The 16,964-nt window shown below is 62.4% G+C and overlaps 1 protein-coding gene across 3 annotated transcripts in view; it reads left to right on the forward strand.

Moving 5' to 3' along the window:
* The window catches only part of SCUBE1 (signal peptide, CUB domain and EGF like domain containing 1), a 130,328-nt gene extending 113,889 nt beyond the window's left edge, over positions 1-16,439 (forward strand). For 2 of the 3 annotated variants that reach the window (XM_032647262.1, XM_032647263.1), the window contains 10 exons: positions 715-831; positions 1,618-1,755; positions 2,452-2,655; positions 5,696-5,857; positions 7,174-7,341; positions 9,285-9,446; positions 11,026-11,223; positions 12,756-12,908; positions 13,294-13,373; positions 15,561-16,439. In XM_032647262.1, coding sequence (XP_032503153.1) covers positions 715-831; positions 1,618-1,755; positions 2,452-2,655; positions 5,696-5,857; positions 7,174-7,341; positions 9,285-9,446; positions 11,026-11,223; positions 12,756-12,908; positions 13,294-13,373; positions 15,561-15,713 — 1,535 coding nt within the window. In that variant the 3' untranslated portion in view covers positions 15,714-16,439. Of the gene's footprint in view, positions 1-714; positions 832-1,617; positions 1,756-2,451; positions 2,656-5,695; positions 5,858-7,173; positions 7,342-9,284; positions 9,447-10,076; positions 10,353-11,025; positions 11,224-12,755; positions 12,909-13,293; positions 13,374-15,560 lie in introns of those variants that run through there. The other variant, XM_032647264.1, reaches the window with a different exon arrangement.
* Positions 16,440-16,964: the final 525 nt, after the last annotated feature.

Here is a 16,964-nt window from a genome sequence, read left to right on the forward strand (position 1 = left end):
CCCAAAGTGCTATGGGTCTATGGATGTCAGATTCCATTTCAGTGAAGGGAGTCACATCTGCCTCGGCCACAAGGTTCTAAAAACTCCCAGAGTCGGCGCTCCCCTGGGAGACCACCCACCCGCCCCACCGCCCCCCAGGAATACTGGAGGCACGCACACTCCCATGCACCTCGGGACACAGCCAGCTCCCCTGCCAGCAGGAGGTCGTGCTTCACAGCTTCTCCTGTTCAGGATGCGGGATTCAATGACATGCTTAAGACGTACAGGATGTAATCCTAAGCTTCTGTGACTATAGGACTCTTTGGTCCAAGGGTCTGCTCTGCTCTTGGAAGGAATCAGCGGCTCTGGCATCTGTATCATTGCAAATCCCCTTCCCTTCCTTGCTTCCCTCTCTCGTCCGTGCCGCCCCTTTTCCTGAAAGCACCAGCCGCATAAAGTAGCTCTGGTGATGGGGGAGAAGGCAGGAGGCTTGCCCTTCCTCCTCCACCGACCGCTGGCTGGATGGCCCCTGGGGCGAGCATGACCCCACCGTCCACCCTTGCACCTTTTTCAGGGAGAGAAACAAGGCGGCAGAGGTCCCCACCCACGGCTCCCAGTGGGTTTGTCCCCCTGGCAGACCCCTCACGCTCAGGCACTCCCTCCGCAGCCCCCGGCCCCACCACCTCCCTGCCCAAGGGAGAGGCCGCCACCTGGGGGGATTTGGACTTTCCCCAGGTGCCCCTGCCACCCTCATCAGGCAGAAGGCCCGGTTCAAGATTCGAGATGCCAAGTGCCACCTCCGGCCCCGAAGCCGGGAGCCGGCAAAGGAGGCCCTGAGGCAGCTGCTGCTGGGTGAGTGGGCCGCCCTGGCACCGCCCACACGGGGGGCGGGGGGAGGTCCCCAGGCCTGGGGGCTGGGAGCCCAGGGTCCAGCGGGACTGGGTTTCCAGGGGTAGGGGCCTCTCTTCGTCCTCACCACCGTGGTCCCTTAGCCCCAGGAGCCACGCTTGGTGGACCATAGACAGTGGTGGTGTCCCTGGGGAAGAAAGCCAGCAGTTGAGTGGAAAAGCATCCCTGGGGTCCATCGGCCCGCCTCACACAGGGTTAAATGAGCTCCCCCAGAGCAAGGGCTTTCCGCGCAGCGTGGTCGTGTCCAAACGGGAGGAACCCCGGGCTCACTCAGCGGCTCTCTCTAGAATGAGGGTGGCCCAGAAGGGTGTTCCAGCCTGGGGGAGAGCCTGGGGGAGCGGACCAGGAGGAAAGCATGCCCGCTCTGTTTCCACGAAGATTCCCGAACACCTTAGGGTTCCTCCTCAAACCTGACGAAGCTCGGCACCCAGCAGGCCTAACGTGGGCCGAGCGGCCCCGAGCTGGAGCCGCACGGCTTTGCTAAGGAAGATGCGCGAAGCGCCTCACGTGCAGTGGTGCGATGGCCTCGGGAGGGCTGGGTGCGGGGCCTGGCTCAGCCCCCCCGGCCCCTCCTGAGACCTGGCCTTCTCCAGCCTCAGTTTCCCCATCTGCACATGAACTCTGAGGCAGGGCGGGACCCTGGCCACCAGCAGTCTGTGTGCAGGGTGAGGTAGGACCGTGCTCCCCGCCCCGTGCCACCTTTGCCACAGTGGCCCCTTCCTTGTCCAGAAAACTGCCACGTGACCTTTGTGACCCTCAAGTGTGACTCCTCCAAGAAGAGGCGCCGTGGCCGAAAGTCCCCATCCAAGGAGGTGACCCACATCACTGCAGAGTTCGAGGTTGAGACAAAGATGGAAGAGGCCTCAGGTGGGTGAGGAGTCCCCGCAGGAGGTGCTAAGGACCTCAGCGAGGACAGAGGACTGGGAGGTCTGCTGGGCATGAAGCCAGGCTCCCACCCAAGCCACGGCTACCGGAGGTGGAGGCCAGCCAGGCAGGCGGGGCACCTGGCAGAGCAGCTGCCCAGCCCAGGGTGGAAGAGGAGGCCCGGGGCCGTGAGAGGAGTGGGGCTGGGGCCCGCAGTGACAGCCACAGGCCTCTCCCCACTGCTCCACGCCCTCACCGGGGCCTGGAAGGGCCCATGCCTGCAGCCTCCCCAGGCTTGGACCGTTGGGCCAAGGACCTGTCTTTGCCAGGTTCCAGCAGGGGCCTTGTGGGATGCTGGCTCGTGTTTCACACCAGCAGTTCCCTCTGGGCTGTAAATGAGAGCTGAGGTGAGCTGTGCCCTGGGCAGGGGACGTGTTGCAGTGGCAGAGGCCGGGCTTCTACTCAGATCTGCTGCGGGGCCCTTGAGCGGCTCATACCTCCCGGAGCCTCGGTCTCCTGGAGCCTCGGTCTCCTGCTGGCACACATTCGCAGCAAGGGCGCCTCGGCCCGGGGCCGCTGCGGGAAGGCTCTGAGCAGAGGCGCGGCCCAGCGCAGCGCCTGGCAGGGCAGCCTGGCGGAGAGACGGCTCGCAGCGGCGGGGCGGGGCGTCGCGAGCTCGGGTCTCGCCCGCCCCTGCAGACACCTGCGAGGCCGAGTGCCTGCGGAGGCGAGTGGAGCAGAGCCTGCAGACCGCCGTCAAGACTCTGCGCAAGTCCATCAGCCGGCAGCACTTCTCCGTCCAGGTCGCAGGCACTGAGTACGAGGTGGCCCAGCGGCCGGCCAAGGCCCTGGAGGGCCAGGGGACGTGTGGCACAGGCCAGGTGCTGCAGGACGGCAAATGCGGTGAGTCCCTGCCCTCAGCCACTCCAGTGTCGCCCTGCAGACTTTCTCTGTCCTTCCTTCCGTGTGGGCCCAGGTAAAGAGCCCACGGGAGACAGACACGTCAGGCCAGGACAGGGGGAGACAAGGAGGCCTGCCGGGGAGAAGTGCCATAGCACTTAGACGTGACGGCTGGCATTAAAGAGCGTTCCCCTGGCGCCAGGACCGAGTATACGTGTGACCCTGCCCGCGGTCCTGAGGAGGGGCGGGACAGCAAGGCCCCAGCCGAGGGGTGTGAGGGGCATGGGACCAGTCCGTGTGGCTCGAGAAGCCTTCCCAGCGGAGGCATGTGGGAGCTGAGGGCAGAGGGGGAGCAGAGTGAAGATGCCCGGGAGGCTGAGGGCCCCCCCGGCGGGGCGGGGGTGGTGCTGCCAGGCGCAGGGAAGGCCAGGCCACCGCAGGGGCCGTGGGCAGGGCGGCCAGGTCCAGTGAACGAGGCTGGGGACCTGACCGGCCCCCATCCAGAGGGGACAGGTTTAGAGACAGCCCCCGGTGGCTCAGAGGTGAACTTGACAGAGTCCTGGTTCTAGTGGGGTTGACGGTTACGTGGGAGAGAAGGCAGGCAGCCACCGGGTGAGCGTATCCACAGGCCAGATGAGGGCTTGCTAGCCCCAGTGCTGCCCTGGGCGCGCTGGGAAGTACTGGCCCGCGCTGAGCCGACAGCAGCCTCATTCGCCTTCTGCCGTGGGAAGGCCAAGTGGGGAGCAGCAGAGCAGAGACCTAGCCAGAGATGGTAGAGCCTGGAACCAGGGGCTGCAGGAGAGGCGGACAAGGAAGAGAGAAATTGTGAGCACGCTTTGGGGAGGGAGGCGAGGGAGGAGGCTTCAAGGACAACTCCGAGGGTTCCGGCCACTTGGGCAGAGATGGCATTGTTTTCAGATCTGGGAGAAACTTGGGGGAGGGGGCTGGCGGAGGCGGGGGTCCCACCTGTCCTTGTTAGTCTGAGACGCTCGTTGAGTCGTCCTGGTGAAGGCGCTGACTAGGTTGGAGCCACAGATCTGGAGCACAGAGTGTAGCCTGGGCCGGAGACACAGGCTGGGAGCCGCTGGAGAGGAGGTGGGATTTAGGAGTGGGGGGAGGGGCCGTGGAGTGGACACAGCGCCGTTTCCCCGCAAGGGGGGAGGGGAGGGACTCGGGGATGTCATTCTTTTATTTTTAGCCACTTATTTTGAAACCGTTTCAAACTTTCAGAAACACTGCCAGACAGAACAAAGAACTTGCGTATTTTCTTCACGCAGATCCCCCCCACCGCGATGTCTTACAGCATCCGCGCCGTCATGCTTTCCCGTGCGTGTGGCGTGCTGTGTGCCTTTACATCACCTGCTAAATTCCACCAACTCTTCCGACAGCATCCCTTTCCTCTCCGTGTTGTGTCTAGTGGTCATGTCTCCAGAATCCTTCATCTGGAGCAGTTCCTGGCTCTTCCCCTGCCTCTCCTGTCCTGCCCCCGGCTGGCCCTGAGTTCTGTAAGGTGACCCTCAGCTGCGTCTGGTGTTTCCTGGTGACCAGACAGACTCAGGGCCTGCGTTCTTGGCAGGAAAACCACGCTCCACGTCTGCTCTTCAGCGCCCCCGTCAGGAGGCACAGGGTATTGCCCTGGTCCACCACTTGTTCCTCCACCTTAATTCACCGTTTTCCCTCTGCAATGGATTAGGATTTCATGGGGATGTATTGCAGTGTGCACCGACACCCCGCTCCCCATCAAACTACCATCCACTCGCTGACAGCCGCCAAATTAGCCACCTCTACAATTGTTGCCAAGCCGTGTTCTCTACTTCTGTCATCCCGCCTGCATTCACTAACATCCTAGTGCAAGAGAGAGCTTTCCCTTCTCCCACATGTTGGCATGTATCTATATATCTATGCATTTATGTCAGTGTGGACTCACAGATTCCTCACTGGCTTGTAATCCACTCCTAAGGTGACTTAGTTCGGTGCTCAGGTCGTCCCCGCTTCAGCCAGTGGGCGCGCCATCAGCTCGGCCCCTGTGTCCTTTCGACATGGCTCCATCACTCGCTGAGTGTCCGGCACTAAAGATGTTTCAGACTCAGCTTGTGCTTCCCCTGCCTTGGAATGAGCCAAAACTCCAAGGACCCCTGTTCCTTTTAGAGGAGGAGAGTGTGTAGAAAGCGAGAGCTGAGGTACTCATTGCTACTGGAGTGTCACTGCCCTCTCATTGGACAGAACTAGAAAGTATAGGTATGCATGTATTACATGGAGACCTATGTACCTATGCTATTCCTGTAGCTCTGTGTGTGTGTGTGTGTGTGTGTGTTTTATAAAACCATGAGTTCATACCAGTACCTCCAATTCAGTACCTCAGTATTCGTTCTAACTTTTTTTTCCATGTTATTTTTCCATGTTTCTAAATATCTTGTCCCATGACGCATTCAGCTCCCTTTCAACTTAACTTATCTTCTCAGTCAGTTCCCTTACTTACTCATCAGTTTTGCTTACATGGCCAATGCAGCCAACCACGCTGGCTCTCCTCAGCCCAGCATCCCTGTATACTCAGCCCCCAGGCCCCTGTCACTCCCCCAGCCCCTCTGCACCTGAGCCCCACGTCCTCAGGTGCCAGCTCCGCCACACGGGGAAGGAAAGGGGAGCTTGGTATGGACGAAGTTGACTGTGGGGCATCTAGGAGGCCGTTGGTACACAGGCCGAGGGCCCAGGGCTGGAGGGCGGCACGTGGAGCAGAGAGGGGACGAAAGTCCCTGCAGAGACGCTTACGAGAGGGCTGAGGCGAGGGGTCTGCAGGGGACCCTGAGTAGCAGCAGCCAGGAGGGCGCATGAGACCAGGGCAGGGTCCTCACAGATGACCGCCGCCTGGCTCCTCTGGGATGGGTCTGGGCCCCTCTGTGCCCCTGGAGCCACAGGGGCGAGAGCTGGGCCCTATGTGGAAGGACAGAGCCTGGGCTTGAGGCATCAGCAGACAGACGGCCAGACCGCCTGGCCGCATCTCCCCACCTCTGCCCCCAGCAGTCTCTCCACATTGCCTCCGCAGTGGCCTGCGGGCCTGGCACCTACTTCAGCGGAGAGCCAGGCCAGTGTGTGCCGTGCACGCCAGGGACCTACCAGGACGGGAACGGCCAGCTCAGCTGCACGCCGTGCCCCAGCAGCGACGGGCTCGGCCTGGCCGGTGCCCGCAACATATCCGAGTGTGGAGGCGAGTAGGGGCCCTCCCTGCAAAGAGGAGCGGGGGTGGGGGAACAGGGCACCTCCCGTCTCCACCGAGGTTCCCAAGGCAAAGGCCCGGGTGCCTCGTGGTCTTTTGTAAAGCTCTTTGCCGTTTCCAGAGCCTGTCAGGACTTCCACGCAGCTGCACTTACAAAGTGCGTTGCAGACCCACAGTGCATGTGTCAGAGTGCGTGGCGGTGAGCCGGCGCTGGGCTGCACTTGGTGCCTTTAAAACTGCACCATGCAGGTTGGAAAGGACTTTACAGTTTACCACTTGCTAATTTACAGGTCAGCTTATAGCGGAGGTACGTAGTGCTTTATAGTTGACCAAACACGTGACACCTCATGGGGCACCCATCCTTGCCGAAATGCTTTGTGGAGTGCGGCCAGATACTTGGGGGAGAACTGTGCTCTACACAGAGAACTTTACACTTGGCCTGTGGATGGTCTGCAGAGCGCTTTTTCAACTTACCGAGCACAATTTGGTTTGCAAAGAGCTTTTCCATTTACTTACCCCCACTTAACCTCATCTGCGAAATGGGCGTGTAGCCTTCCCCCCATCAGCCTCCCTTCCCGGGCCATTGTGGGGCTCACCCAAGAGAATGGATGGGGAAAGGTGTGCTGTGAGTGGGACCCTTAGGGTGGCGGAGACCTCCAGCCTTCTCTGGGGGACAGAAGAGATCAGAGCCCAGCCCTGAGTCCCTGCAGGCTGGCCCCTGTCCCCTCCAGGAGTGTGGTCTGTGCCCCAGGGGAGGTAGTACCTGTCAGAGAGCACAGAGAGGCCACTGAGGGAGCAGAGAATTCCAGGGTCGGGGCTGAGAAGGCACTAAACCCATGCCTCGCTCAGCGCCGGAATACCCTCTACATCCTGGCTTCTTGCTGGAACGTGTTGTCTCCTCCCTTTGTCCCAGCTGTGCCCTAGGGACCTCACAGGTCCCCTCCCTCCGCTCAGGCCCAGCCAGGCAGATAGACAAGGCAGCATCAGCCTGGAGCTTAAGAGCCCCAGGTCCTCATGTGAAGACAGTGTGGCCCGCCCCCTGGGCAGAGCCCCCTAAATAAATGGCCTCCATGACCTCCCACCTCCGCATGTGGTGTCCACACTTCTCAGCTCTGGAGCAAGGCCACTTCTCAGCCCACGGCCCTTCTAGCTGGTGGGAGGAGAAAAGCCAGGCCTGACCAAGACCACACGACCCCCCGCCTTGGTGCCTTGGTGCCTTTCCCAGGACAGGTGAGGGCTGAGCTGAGCGCCGCGCCTGGACCGAGGCGCCCTGCCCCACAGCCTGAGCCGTGACCTCTGACTTGCAGGCCAGTGCTCTCCAGGCTTCTTCTCCACCGACGGCTTCAGGCCCTGCCAGGCCTGCCCCGTGGGCACGTACCAGCCTGAGCCTGGGCGCACGGGCTGCTTCCCCTGTGGAGGGGGACTGCTCACCAAGCACGAGGGCACAGCCGCCTTCCAAGACTGTGAGGCCAAAGGTGAGGACTCCCCCACGCACCCCTCCGCTCAGGGTCAGTTTCCCTGGATGCCCCTCATTTCCTGCCCTGGCAAACCTCCACGGTCAGAGGAGGAGCCTGGAGCCTCAAGCAGTGGACGCTGGTGACGAGCTCTGTGCCGCACACGGGGACAGGGACGGCGGGGGTCCAGCACAGGCCTGCCTGAGGGCTCGGATGAGAGAGCCAGGCAGGCGCTGAGGCTCCAGCCTGGAGCTCTGAGCCCCCCGCCGCCAGCTCCTCAAGACACTGGGGAGGCTTTGAGCGGCACTGGGAGGAAGGTTGGGAGGGGAGGAAGGTGAGGAGGGGCAGTGGGGTGAGGTCAGAGGTCAGAGGTCGTCAGGGCTGCCAGGGCCCTGCAGTGCGGCCCCTCCTCCCCTCCACACCACCGAAGCTGCACCGCCGCCCCAGGCTCGACTCTCCACGGAGGGACAGTCCTCCCCACCTGCTGATGGCCCGACATACAGACTCTGAATCTCCCCCAGCTCTCCAGCCCACCTCCCCCGGCTCCTGCCAGGTTTTCCCCCCTTTACCGTTAGCCTCGCAGAAGGAGTGTCTAGACTCCACTTCCTCTCCTCTCATTCTCTCCGAATCCCCGCCAGCCAGTCCGACTGTCACCGCACTACACCCGCCCAGCGTTTGCTCCCATCAAGGCGGCCCACAGGGTCCCTGAGTTGCTGGAGCCCAAGTCAGTTCTGTCCACGTCTCCCGAGACTGGGACGTGGCCCCCTTGGGGCGCTCTTCCTGCCGCTTCTCCGCCTGGGCCCCAGGCCCCGCTCAGCCTCCCCCAGCCCCGCCCCCAAGTGCTGGGCCGTCCCAGGCCCCTTGCATGCGCTGCTCTTGAGTCTGGATAAACTCATCTGCTCGCTTTAGGTAGCATCTCTGCACGGGTGCCGCCAGCTTGTTTCCCGTCCAGCCTCTCCCCTGAACTGGACTCTGCCCTCCCGCCCTCTGCCCTACCAGCCCGAGTTTGGCCAGAACCACAGCTCCACATCGTATCTAACAAGCATCTCAGATTCCACAGGTCCAGGCTCCCCTCCGGTGCACGGCGGCTCTTCCTGCCAGGTGCTCACGGGAGCCTTGGCGTCACTCTAAGCGCTCTTTCCCCCTCACCTCACACCCAGTCTGTCCGCAGCCCCTGCAGCTCTAGCTTCTAAACAGCCCGACTGCGCCTCCCCTGGCGGTCCAGTGGTTAAGACTCCGCACTCCCACTGCCGGGAGCACGGGTTCGATCCCTGGTCGGGGAACTAAGATCCTGCATGCCGCACAGCGCAGCCAAAAATAAAATAAAAAATAAACAGACGCAGAGTGACCCTGACCCAGGCCACCGCCACCCCTCCCCGATGGCCCTGGCCTGGCCTGCCTGGGCCTCCACCCCCCCCTCCCCCAGAGCCCACCCCCAGTGCAGCAGCCGGGGACACGGGGCAGCTCCAGGTGGCCTTCCTCTCTCAGAGGAAAGCCCAGCCCTCACCGTGGCCCCCGACCTCTGCTCCGGCCACAGCTGGCACAGACACGGCCCACCTCCGGGCCAGCTCCGCACTCTTCGGGTCTCCACGCCGGTCCCCTCGGTGCCGCCTTCCCTCGCCTCCCTCCACAGCCGGCCCTACGGCATCTCACTTTCCGTTTATCATCCCCAGTGGAGGGACAGACGGGCATCCCACGCAGCCGGAGTACGATGTTGGCGCTGGGGCACGGCTCGGTCTGCCTGGCTCGCTGCTCAGAACCCGTGGTCCACAGCACACCCTGCACTGTTGCGGGCAGGGGCAGGGAGCAGAGGGATCGGCCACTCAGGGACTGGGCGTGGGTGGTGGAAGGTTACCGGGCAATGGTGAGGGGCCCTGAACTCTGTGCTGAATCAGCCCTCAAGGGCAGGGAGCCCCGGGGAGAATGCCACCTGCCCTTTCCCACCGGTCCCCCCCCAACCACAGTGCACTGCTCCCCCGGCCACCACTACGATACCACCACCCACCGGTGCATCCGCTGCCCTGTCGGCACCTACCAGCCCGAGTTTGGCCAGAACCACTGCATCACCTGTCCTGGCAACACCAGCACAGACTTCGACGGCTCCACCAACGTCACACACTGCAAAAGTAGGTGCTGCTTTTCCCACGGCCGAGGAGCTGCGGGTGCTGGGAGGGGACTGGGGGCAGGTTGTGAGGGCAGGGTGAGCCCTGACCTCAGGTCGTGTCCGCGGTGACACGGACCGGGAGGCCGGTGACTCCTCCCTGGCCCGTCACATCCGCACATGCACTCGGTGGGACACCCTGGTGTGGAGGGTGCGGCCGGCTTGGCCGGCCCCCTGCGCTCCACGGAGCGACCCGATCGTGCCGTGGTTGGTCGGTTCCCACGGCTCACCTGAGCCTCAGTGCCGGGCCAGGCCCCCCTCCAGGCTCTGGGTCTGCGGAGGGAAAAGTCAGGGCCCATGCCGAGAAGGCTTGTGGGGCAGCCGCCCGCGCCAGACGCTGCAGCTCTGAAGGCACAGGGTGCTCGGGGTGTACCAAGGGTGCCGGCGGAAGAGGGAGACCAGACGGCCGCCCTGTGTCTGTAGGAAGCCCCGTTTTAGCCAAAAGAAACGTGGCAGCGTAAGACAATCTGGGAAATAGGTCATCTCCGAGCCCCTCACCAGCAAGCCCAGAGGGTGCTGTCTTTAGGGATCTCTCATTCAGAGCCCTTTAGGGCATACGTTCTGGTATTTTACCCTTTCCCTAATCACTTTCCAGCCAGTGACTCCTTTCCTGGGCTGCTGGTCATGTTTGGAACAGCCTGATGGCCCGTGAAGGAGATTTAATCCTCGACGTGGACGCCATCCCCTCTTCCCCGGGCTGCCCCAGCTGGGCTCGCGGCCTCCTGCGGCAGCTCAGCACAGGCAGGGTTTTAAGTGTTTAAACGTCCTAATGAGGAAAAGTGGGGGAAAAGTGGGAGGGAAGCTTCTGGAATGATAAGGTGAAAATGAAATGTTTCCCAGAAATTTTGATGTGCGGAGATCTTTAAATGAAAATGTGTGAGAAAATTATGTATATTTAGTATTTACACTCAGTTTTCTTTGCATAACTTCCTTTATGCAGTTAAGCTAGGAACCGTTTAGCTCATAAAAAAAGTCACGTTTGGCCTCTTTGAGGATGCACGGCTTAGCTAGACTTGCAAAGGTGGGGAAGCATATCTCTTGCTGGTCCCTGAGCCTGCCTGCTCCCTGGGGAGGGCCATACCTGGCACCTGGCGGGCACTCAGGGGATGTTGAACAACGGGTTGCACAGTCGAGTGAGTGGAGAGAAAGGGGACATTGGGGCACACTTGGCCTTGGCTGAGACACGGAGGAGAGCACGGGCTGGCGGGGAGCTGGCAGCGGCGGGGGCATGGACGTGCCAGCCGGCGGGGCGAGCAGCTCCAGGCAGGAGGCCAGGACGAGGCCCGGCCGCGGAGGTCCAGATGAGGCAGCCCAGGATGGAGGCACCCGGGGCTGGGCCTCCGAGAACCAACACAGAACGAGGACCCGCCCCCTGCTGAGAGGTCCCCGAGGGAAGACCGGCCTGGAGCCTGGCCTGCTGGCGGGGAGGACCGGGTAGAGGGGGGCCAAAGAGGGGGCAGAGCACCTACCAGCCCTGCCCTGGGCCGCCAAGGCTGCTGAGGGCCAGCCGGGCCTGACCAGGGCACGGGCCGTGGTGCCCACAGACCAGCACTGCGGCGGCGAGCTTGGCGACTACACGGGCTACATCGAGTCCCCCAACTACCCTGGCGACTACCCGGCCAATGCCGAGTGCGTGTGGCACATCTCGCCGCCCCCCAAGCGCAGGATCCTCATCGTGGTCCCCGAGATCTTCCTGCCCATCGAGGACGGGTGTGGCGACGTCCTGGTCATGAGGAAGAGCGGTACGTGCCGTCCGGTGGGGAGGCCTCAACCACACGCCCACCCTTCCCCCGCGGCACAGCTCTGCGGGGCACTCACCTCTGACCCCAGGGGCTGGGCTTTCCAGAGCTGTGTGGAAAGGTCCGGAGAGCTTAGGGTGTGTCCTAAGTGTGGGAATCAGGACCTGGTCAGGTGTGGTCTCGATGCTGACCACAAGCCAGTCTCTCATCCCATTTCTCCCGCATCCTGCCACACCGCCCAGGGTGAGCCTCCAGGAGCACCCCCTGCCCTGCAGGGCCTCTTCCCCACTCTGTGCTTGGAGGGGTGGTGAAGGGCCAGCCTGTGCACTCACACAGGGCACCGCTCCCCTGCTCTGTGAGCTGCAGCCTCCCAGCTCCCCACCCCCATGGGGCCTCTGGGTGAGACTTTGAGCGATGAGCCAGCCCCTTAGCAGTGGGTGGGCACGAGCGCCTGCCCAAATGGCCACGGCAGCGAGAAAGGTGGGGAGCCCTGAGACCCCCCCCAGGGACTGGGTAGAACCCCTTATGGCCTGTGCCTCGGCTGGGGACCTCGCTGCTGTGCTAAGGCCGCAGTGCCCCCAGGGAGCAAGCTCCAGGTCAGAATGTTAGGGAAGAAGGAGGGGGACAAGACAGACACAAAAATGTGTCCGCCCACCGGGGCCTGGGGTGTGTCTGATACACAGAGACCAGCCAGAGGAGCAGGAGGGGGGGGGGACGGGGGAGGGGGAGGGCCCTGTCCACTGTGTGCCGTACCCACTCAGTGTAGCTGATGAGCAGGAAATGGCCCCCAGTGTGTGAATGGGAGGCCTGGGAGGCCAGGAAGGGCAAGGTACCCGGCCAGCGTCCCACAGCCAGTCAGAGCCCAGCCCAGGACCATCCCCCGCCCATTCCCATCACCAGCCTCCCTAGTCCACACCTTCCCCTCCACTGTCTGTCCACAGAGCTGAGCTCTAGGGAGGCCAGCCTCTCCCACCTCAAGGACACCTCAGGAAAGCTCCCCCAGGGAGCAGTGAGGAAGTGGGGCACCCTTTGGCCAGCCCCAGGCACCCCAGGGGTCAGTAGGCTCACCCTTGTTCGTCTGCTCACCGGGAGAGGAGACTGACCCCCCACCCCAGCCCCGGCTCTGTGCTGGGTGCAGGCGTGGGCTCTGTCCTTGAGGAGCAGTTGGCAGGGAGACAGTGACAACCCTATAGAGAAGGGCTGCTGTAGTACAGTGTTCACAGAGCAGAGAGGAGACAGAGTAGGGTGGGGGTGGAGCAGTCAGGGAGGCTTCCTGGAGGAGGAGGCACAGAAACCTGTCTCCGAGGGACAGGTAGGAACTGGGGCTGAGGGTCGGGAAGGGCGTTTGGGGCCGAGGGAACAAGTGCGGGGACTGGAGAGCTGGAGTGTTTGGGGGACTGGGTGCTGTGGGTGCTGGATGGCTGACTGAGTGGGGAGGCCAGAGGCCTGTGGCAGGAGGTCAGGGACCCGGTAAGGAGCTGTGGATCTGGGGCAGCTCAACCATGACGTGCCTCCGCCCCCTGCCCCGCCCCCAGCCTCACCCACCTCTATCACCACCTATGAGACCTGCCAGACCTACGAGAGGCCCATCGCCTTCACCTCCCGCTCCAGGAAGCTCTGGATCCAGTTCAAATCCAACGAAGGCAACAGCGGCAAAGGGTTCCAAGTACCTTATGTCACCTACGACGGTGAGCGTGGCCCCACTGCGCACCCAGGCTGGCCCTGGGGACACAGAAACAAATCACACCTCCCCGTCCTCAGGGAGCTCCAGCCTTGGGGGACTGTGGGGTCCAGACAGGCCCATAAGGGGGACAGGGTGGTGCAGATGAGGGAACTATTAGTGGTGTCTGTGGGCCCCAGAGGGAGGTGCTACCCGAGCAGGGTTTTGAGGGTTGTATAGGGGTTTTCTAGCTAGTCAAACCTGGAGGAGACCAGTGTGGGTGGAGGAGACAAAGGCACGCAGTCTGAAGCCCTGGGGGAGGGCCGAGGCTGACGGTAGCAGGAGGCAGGAGGGACTTTCGCCTTCAGCCTCTACCCTCACCTTCCTCCCTTCCCCACCGGTGGCCTTCGCAGAGGACTACCAGAAGTTAATAGAAGATATCGTCCGCGACGGACGGCTCTACGCCTCGGAGCATCACCAGGAAATTTTGAAAGTGAGCTAGCTTTCCTATGGGAAGGGATCGTATAATCCTGGGATGGTGGCCTGTGATGATCCAGGGCCATCCCTGCCCCCAGCCCCAACCCCAGCCCTGCACAGAAGTGAGGAGAGGAGAGTGATAACAGGAGAAGAGAAGGTGATGGGAGCAGGCAGCCAGGGGCAGGGCTGGTCCAGCGCATGTGTCCTTCTAGGCCAGGACCTGCTGACGTGCCCGTGGGCAGGTTCCTTATGAGCTCTCGGCCTCACTTTCCTCATCTGTGAAATGGGGAGAGCTCGACAGCGTGGTCTCTTCAAATCAGGAGACTCCTCCGCTGCCTTTGGGACTCACTCCCTCCTCATCCCGCCCACGTCCTGAGAAGTAGAGCCACCTAGTCATCCGGGGGCTGTGGCCGTCACACACGGGCACAGGTCGGGTCAGGGCCCAGGTTGTCACCGTGAGGAGCCAGACTCAGGGACCTGCTTGGCCTCTGGGGGTCGGGCCCCGGCCCAGCCCTGGGCAGACAGCACCCCCAGCCTGGGAGCCGAGGGTGGCGCGGAGGGTAAGAGCGGGGCCGGCCAGTCCCTCGCTAACTTCTGCTCCAGCTGCCACCTCCCAGCTGGGTGTCTGAGGCAAGCTGCCTGAGCCCCGCCTCGTGTCTGAGAAACTGGGATGGCTCACAGAGTCTCCGAGCCCAGGCCTGGAGCACTCCTGCACACAGTAGGCAGTTTGTAAGCCAAGAGGTTTGCCCCCTGCTGCCCTACCCGGATGATACCTGGGGATCTCGGGGCACGAAGCCCCTCGTCGCCCTCCTCAGGTACCTGTCTGTTTAGTGGGAACCAGAGGGTCGTCCTGGCCTCTCTGACTCTGTCCTGTTGACAGTGCCTGACTCTCTCGTCCTCACCCCGGCCCTCTGTCCTCAGCTCCACCCTGCAGCTGGGAGCATCTTTTCAGAGCTAGAAGTGTTCCCATCTCTTAGGATCAAGCCTTGGCCAGCGAGACCCAGCCTGGCACAGCTACCACCTGCCTCCACGGAGGCTCTCAGGCCTCCGCTCCCCACCTCACTGGCCACAGTCTCCCAGGAACGCTCGCCCCATCCTCTCCTCAGTGGACGTCCTCCCGTCCCTGCTGCTCTCAGCCCAGGCGTCCCATCCTCTGGGCCTCCCTAGCCAGGTTGCGCTCTGAGGGCCCCAGGTGACCCCCCGCTTCTTGGCCGTCAGACCTGCAGTTTAGGTTTGTCCTGTGATTATTTGGCCCCCGGCCCCCCCCCCATGGGGAAGGAACCACAGGGCTTCCCCCTCAGCACTCTCCCCGGCACCTGGCACTGCGCCCAGCACATGGGAGGAACTCCACCAGTGTCTCCAAGGGCATGGGTGCATGTGTACACATGGGAGAGGGAGTGCGTGTGTGTGTGTGTGTGTGTGTGTGTGTGCGCGTGCACGTGTGCGTGCGTGTGCCCGCTCACACATGCCGGGACGAGTCACACCCCAAGATGGCCGCCTGAGACGATGAGCTCGTGGGGCAGGAAGCACGGGGTGCGGTGGCTGCCGGTCACTGGAGGTTCTCCTCCAGGGCAGCATCGCCCCACTTTACAGGTGATGACCCTGGGCTCCGAGAGGGTGCCCAGCTGGTGAGGGACGGCGCCTGAGTGTGGGCCGCCTGGACCCTCGCGGCACCCCTAGGCCAGGCTCTTGGCTCTCAGGACTGCACTTCCTCTTCCGCCCAGCCCTGAGAGGAGGGATCGTCACCCCATCACTCAGATGAATAATTCAGGGTCAGAGCAGCAGGGCCGTTTTCCCAGGGCTAAGGCACTAGCGGGGAGATGGTGCAGCTGCGGTTTCCAGTCCGGCCTGTTGGCCTCCAAAGCCTTGCTGTCTACTCCGTGTGCTCTGGTTTTCAACCTGGGGGGGTTTGGCTGTTGTGTTTTTGCAGCGCACCCTTTGAAGATAAAATGTGACTGGAACAACAAGAGTTAAAACGAATAGACTATTAAAAAAACAATTAGGCTATTAAAACCGAAAAAGTATTTGTGGCAAAGCGTCTGTAGGGCCCTGAAACACACCAGCCAGCCCAGCCTCTTCCCCCTTCCCCCATCCCCGCAGACACCCTCAGGCCCCTCCAGGGCGCCGGGCATGGCAGAGGCGAGCGGCCAGGGCCCTCCAGCCTGGCGCCAGGCCCCTCACCCTGGCCTCACGTGTCTCGCAGGACAAGAAGCTGATCAAGGCCCTCTTCGACGTGTTGGCGCATCCCCAGAACTACTTCAAGTACACAGCCCAGGAGTCCAAGGAGATGTTCCCACGGTCCTTCATCAAACTGCTACGCTCCAAGGTGTCCCGGTTCCTGCGACCCTACAAGTAACACTGGTGCGGCCGCCCTGCGTGGGGTGCCGGCTACCCGGGGAGGAGAGAGCTCCTCCCCTCCACAGTCGAAGCTACAGGCGGCTCCGTGGGCCTCCACGCTGCCTTGGGAATCGCCGTGGCGTCTGCCCTTCAGGAATCGCTGGCCAGCCCGTGGCGGGCGAGACCACATATGCAGGCAGAGACCCCAGCCCGGCTGCACTCCTCTGATGCCGCCCCCGTGGGAAAACGTTGCTTAAGGCAGCCTTTCTTGCTCCTTCCAGGACACCAATAGCGCCCTCTCCTGAGCTGGCACCAGCGGACGCCACCCGGACCCAGGACGCTCGGCCACCGCCCAGGCGGGTCCCGGGCAGAGCTGACCTTTGGAGGCTACACGTGCCCTTTGCCTGGTGCTTCAGGGGAGAGAGGGGCATGGCTGCCATGTCTCGGGGGGCTCTCAGAGGCAGAATCCAAGACAGGAGGCCAGGCCGTGGAAGCAGGGGTGGTGAAGGCTCGTCTGGGGGCTGTGATAAGACAGTGTCGATGCTGGCAGGGCGTCCACACCCGCCAGCTCCTCTGGCCGTGGGCCCAGGACACGGGCGAGTGCGGTTGGGCTCTCAGGATTCTGTGATGGGACAGAAAAGAGGTGCTGGGAGAGGAAGCTGTAGATTTCTGCTTTCCCGTGATAGAGCATCTAATTAAGTACTGTGTGTATATGAATATAAAGATAAAGATAAATATACTTCTATTTGTGGGTACTTTAGCAACTGTAAATATTAATCTCCACCCCGTCTTCTCCCAGCTGTCGCTGGCTTCCCTGACTGATTAAACCGCTCCTCCAAGCACTTGCCACGTCTGTTTACAAAGGCCAGGAGCCTCCAAGACCGGGGGTGAGGCAGGTCGGCCCTGGACACGCGGTGGAGTACAAACGCTTGGGGGACTGGGCTCCATGCTCTGCCAGCATGTTGCCCTCCAGTGGAAAGCAGTGTCCCTTCGGACCCCTTCCTGGGGTCACAGGGCCCAGTGGTAAACTTTAGAAGGGGCCTGTGTCTGACCCGAGGCCATGACCGTGGAGTTCCAGCTGAGGACGCTTGCCACCGGAAGGCAAGGCTTTGCCCCTGTGAGCACAGGCTGTGCTGAGCACCGGGGCCCAGGGAGGAAAACGGGCCCCGGGACGGGGGGCCGCCCCCAGGCAGAGGCAGGCCGGCTGTCGGAGGCCCGGCTTCCAGTGCAGTCTTCTTTCTGCTGCATCCTGTGGCCTCCCTCTCAGGGT

The sequence above is a fragment of the Phocoena sinus genome, chromosome 10 (assembly GCF_008692025.1).
Source record: "Phocoena sinus isolate mPhoSin1 chromosome 10, mPhoSin1.pri, whole genome shotgun sequence".
Lineage (NCBI taxonomy): Eukaryota > Metazoa > Chordata > Mammalia > Artiodactyla > Phocoenidae > Phocoena > Phocoena sinus.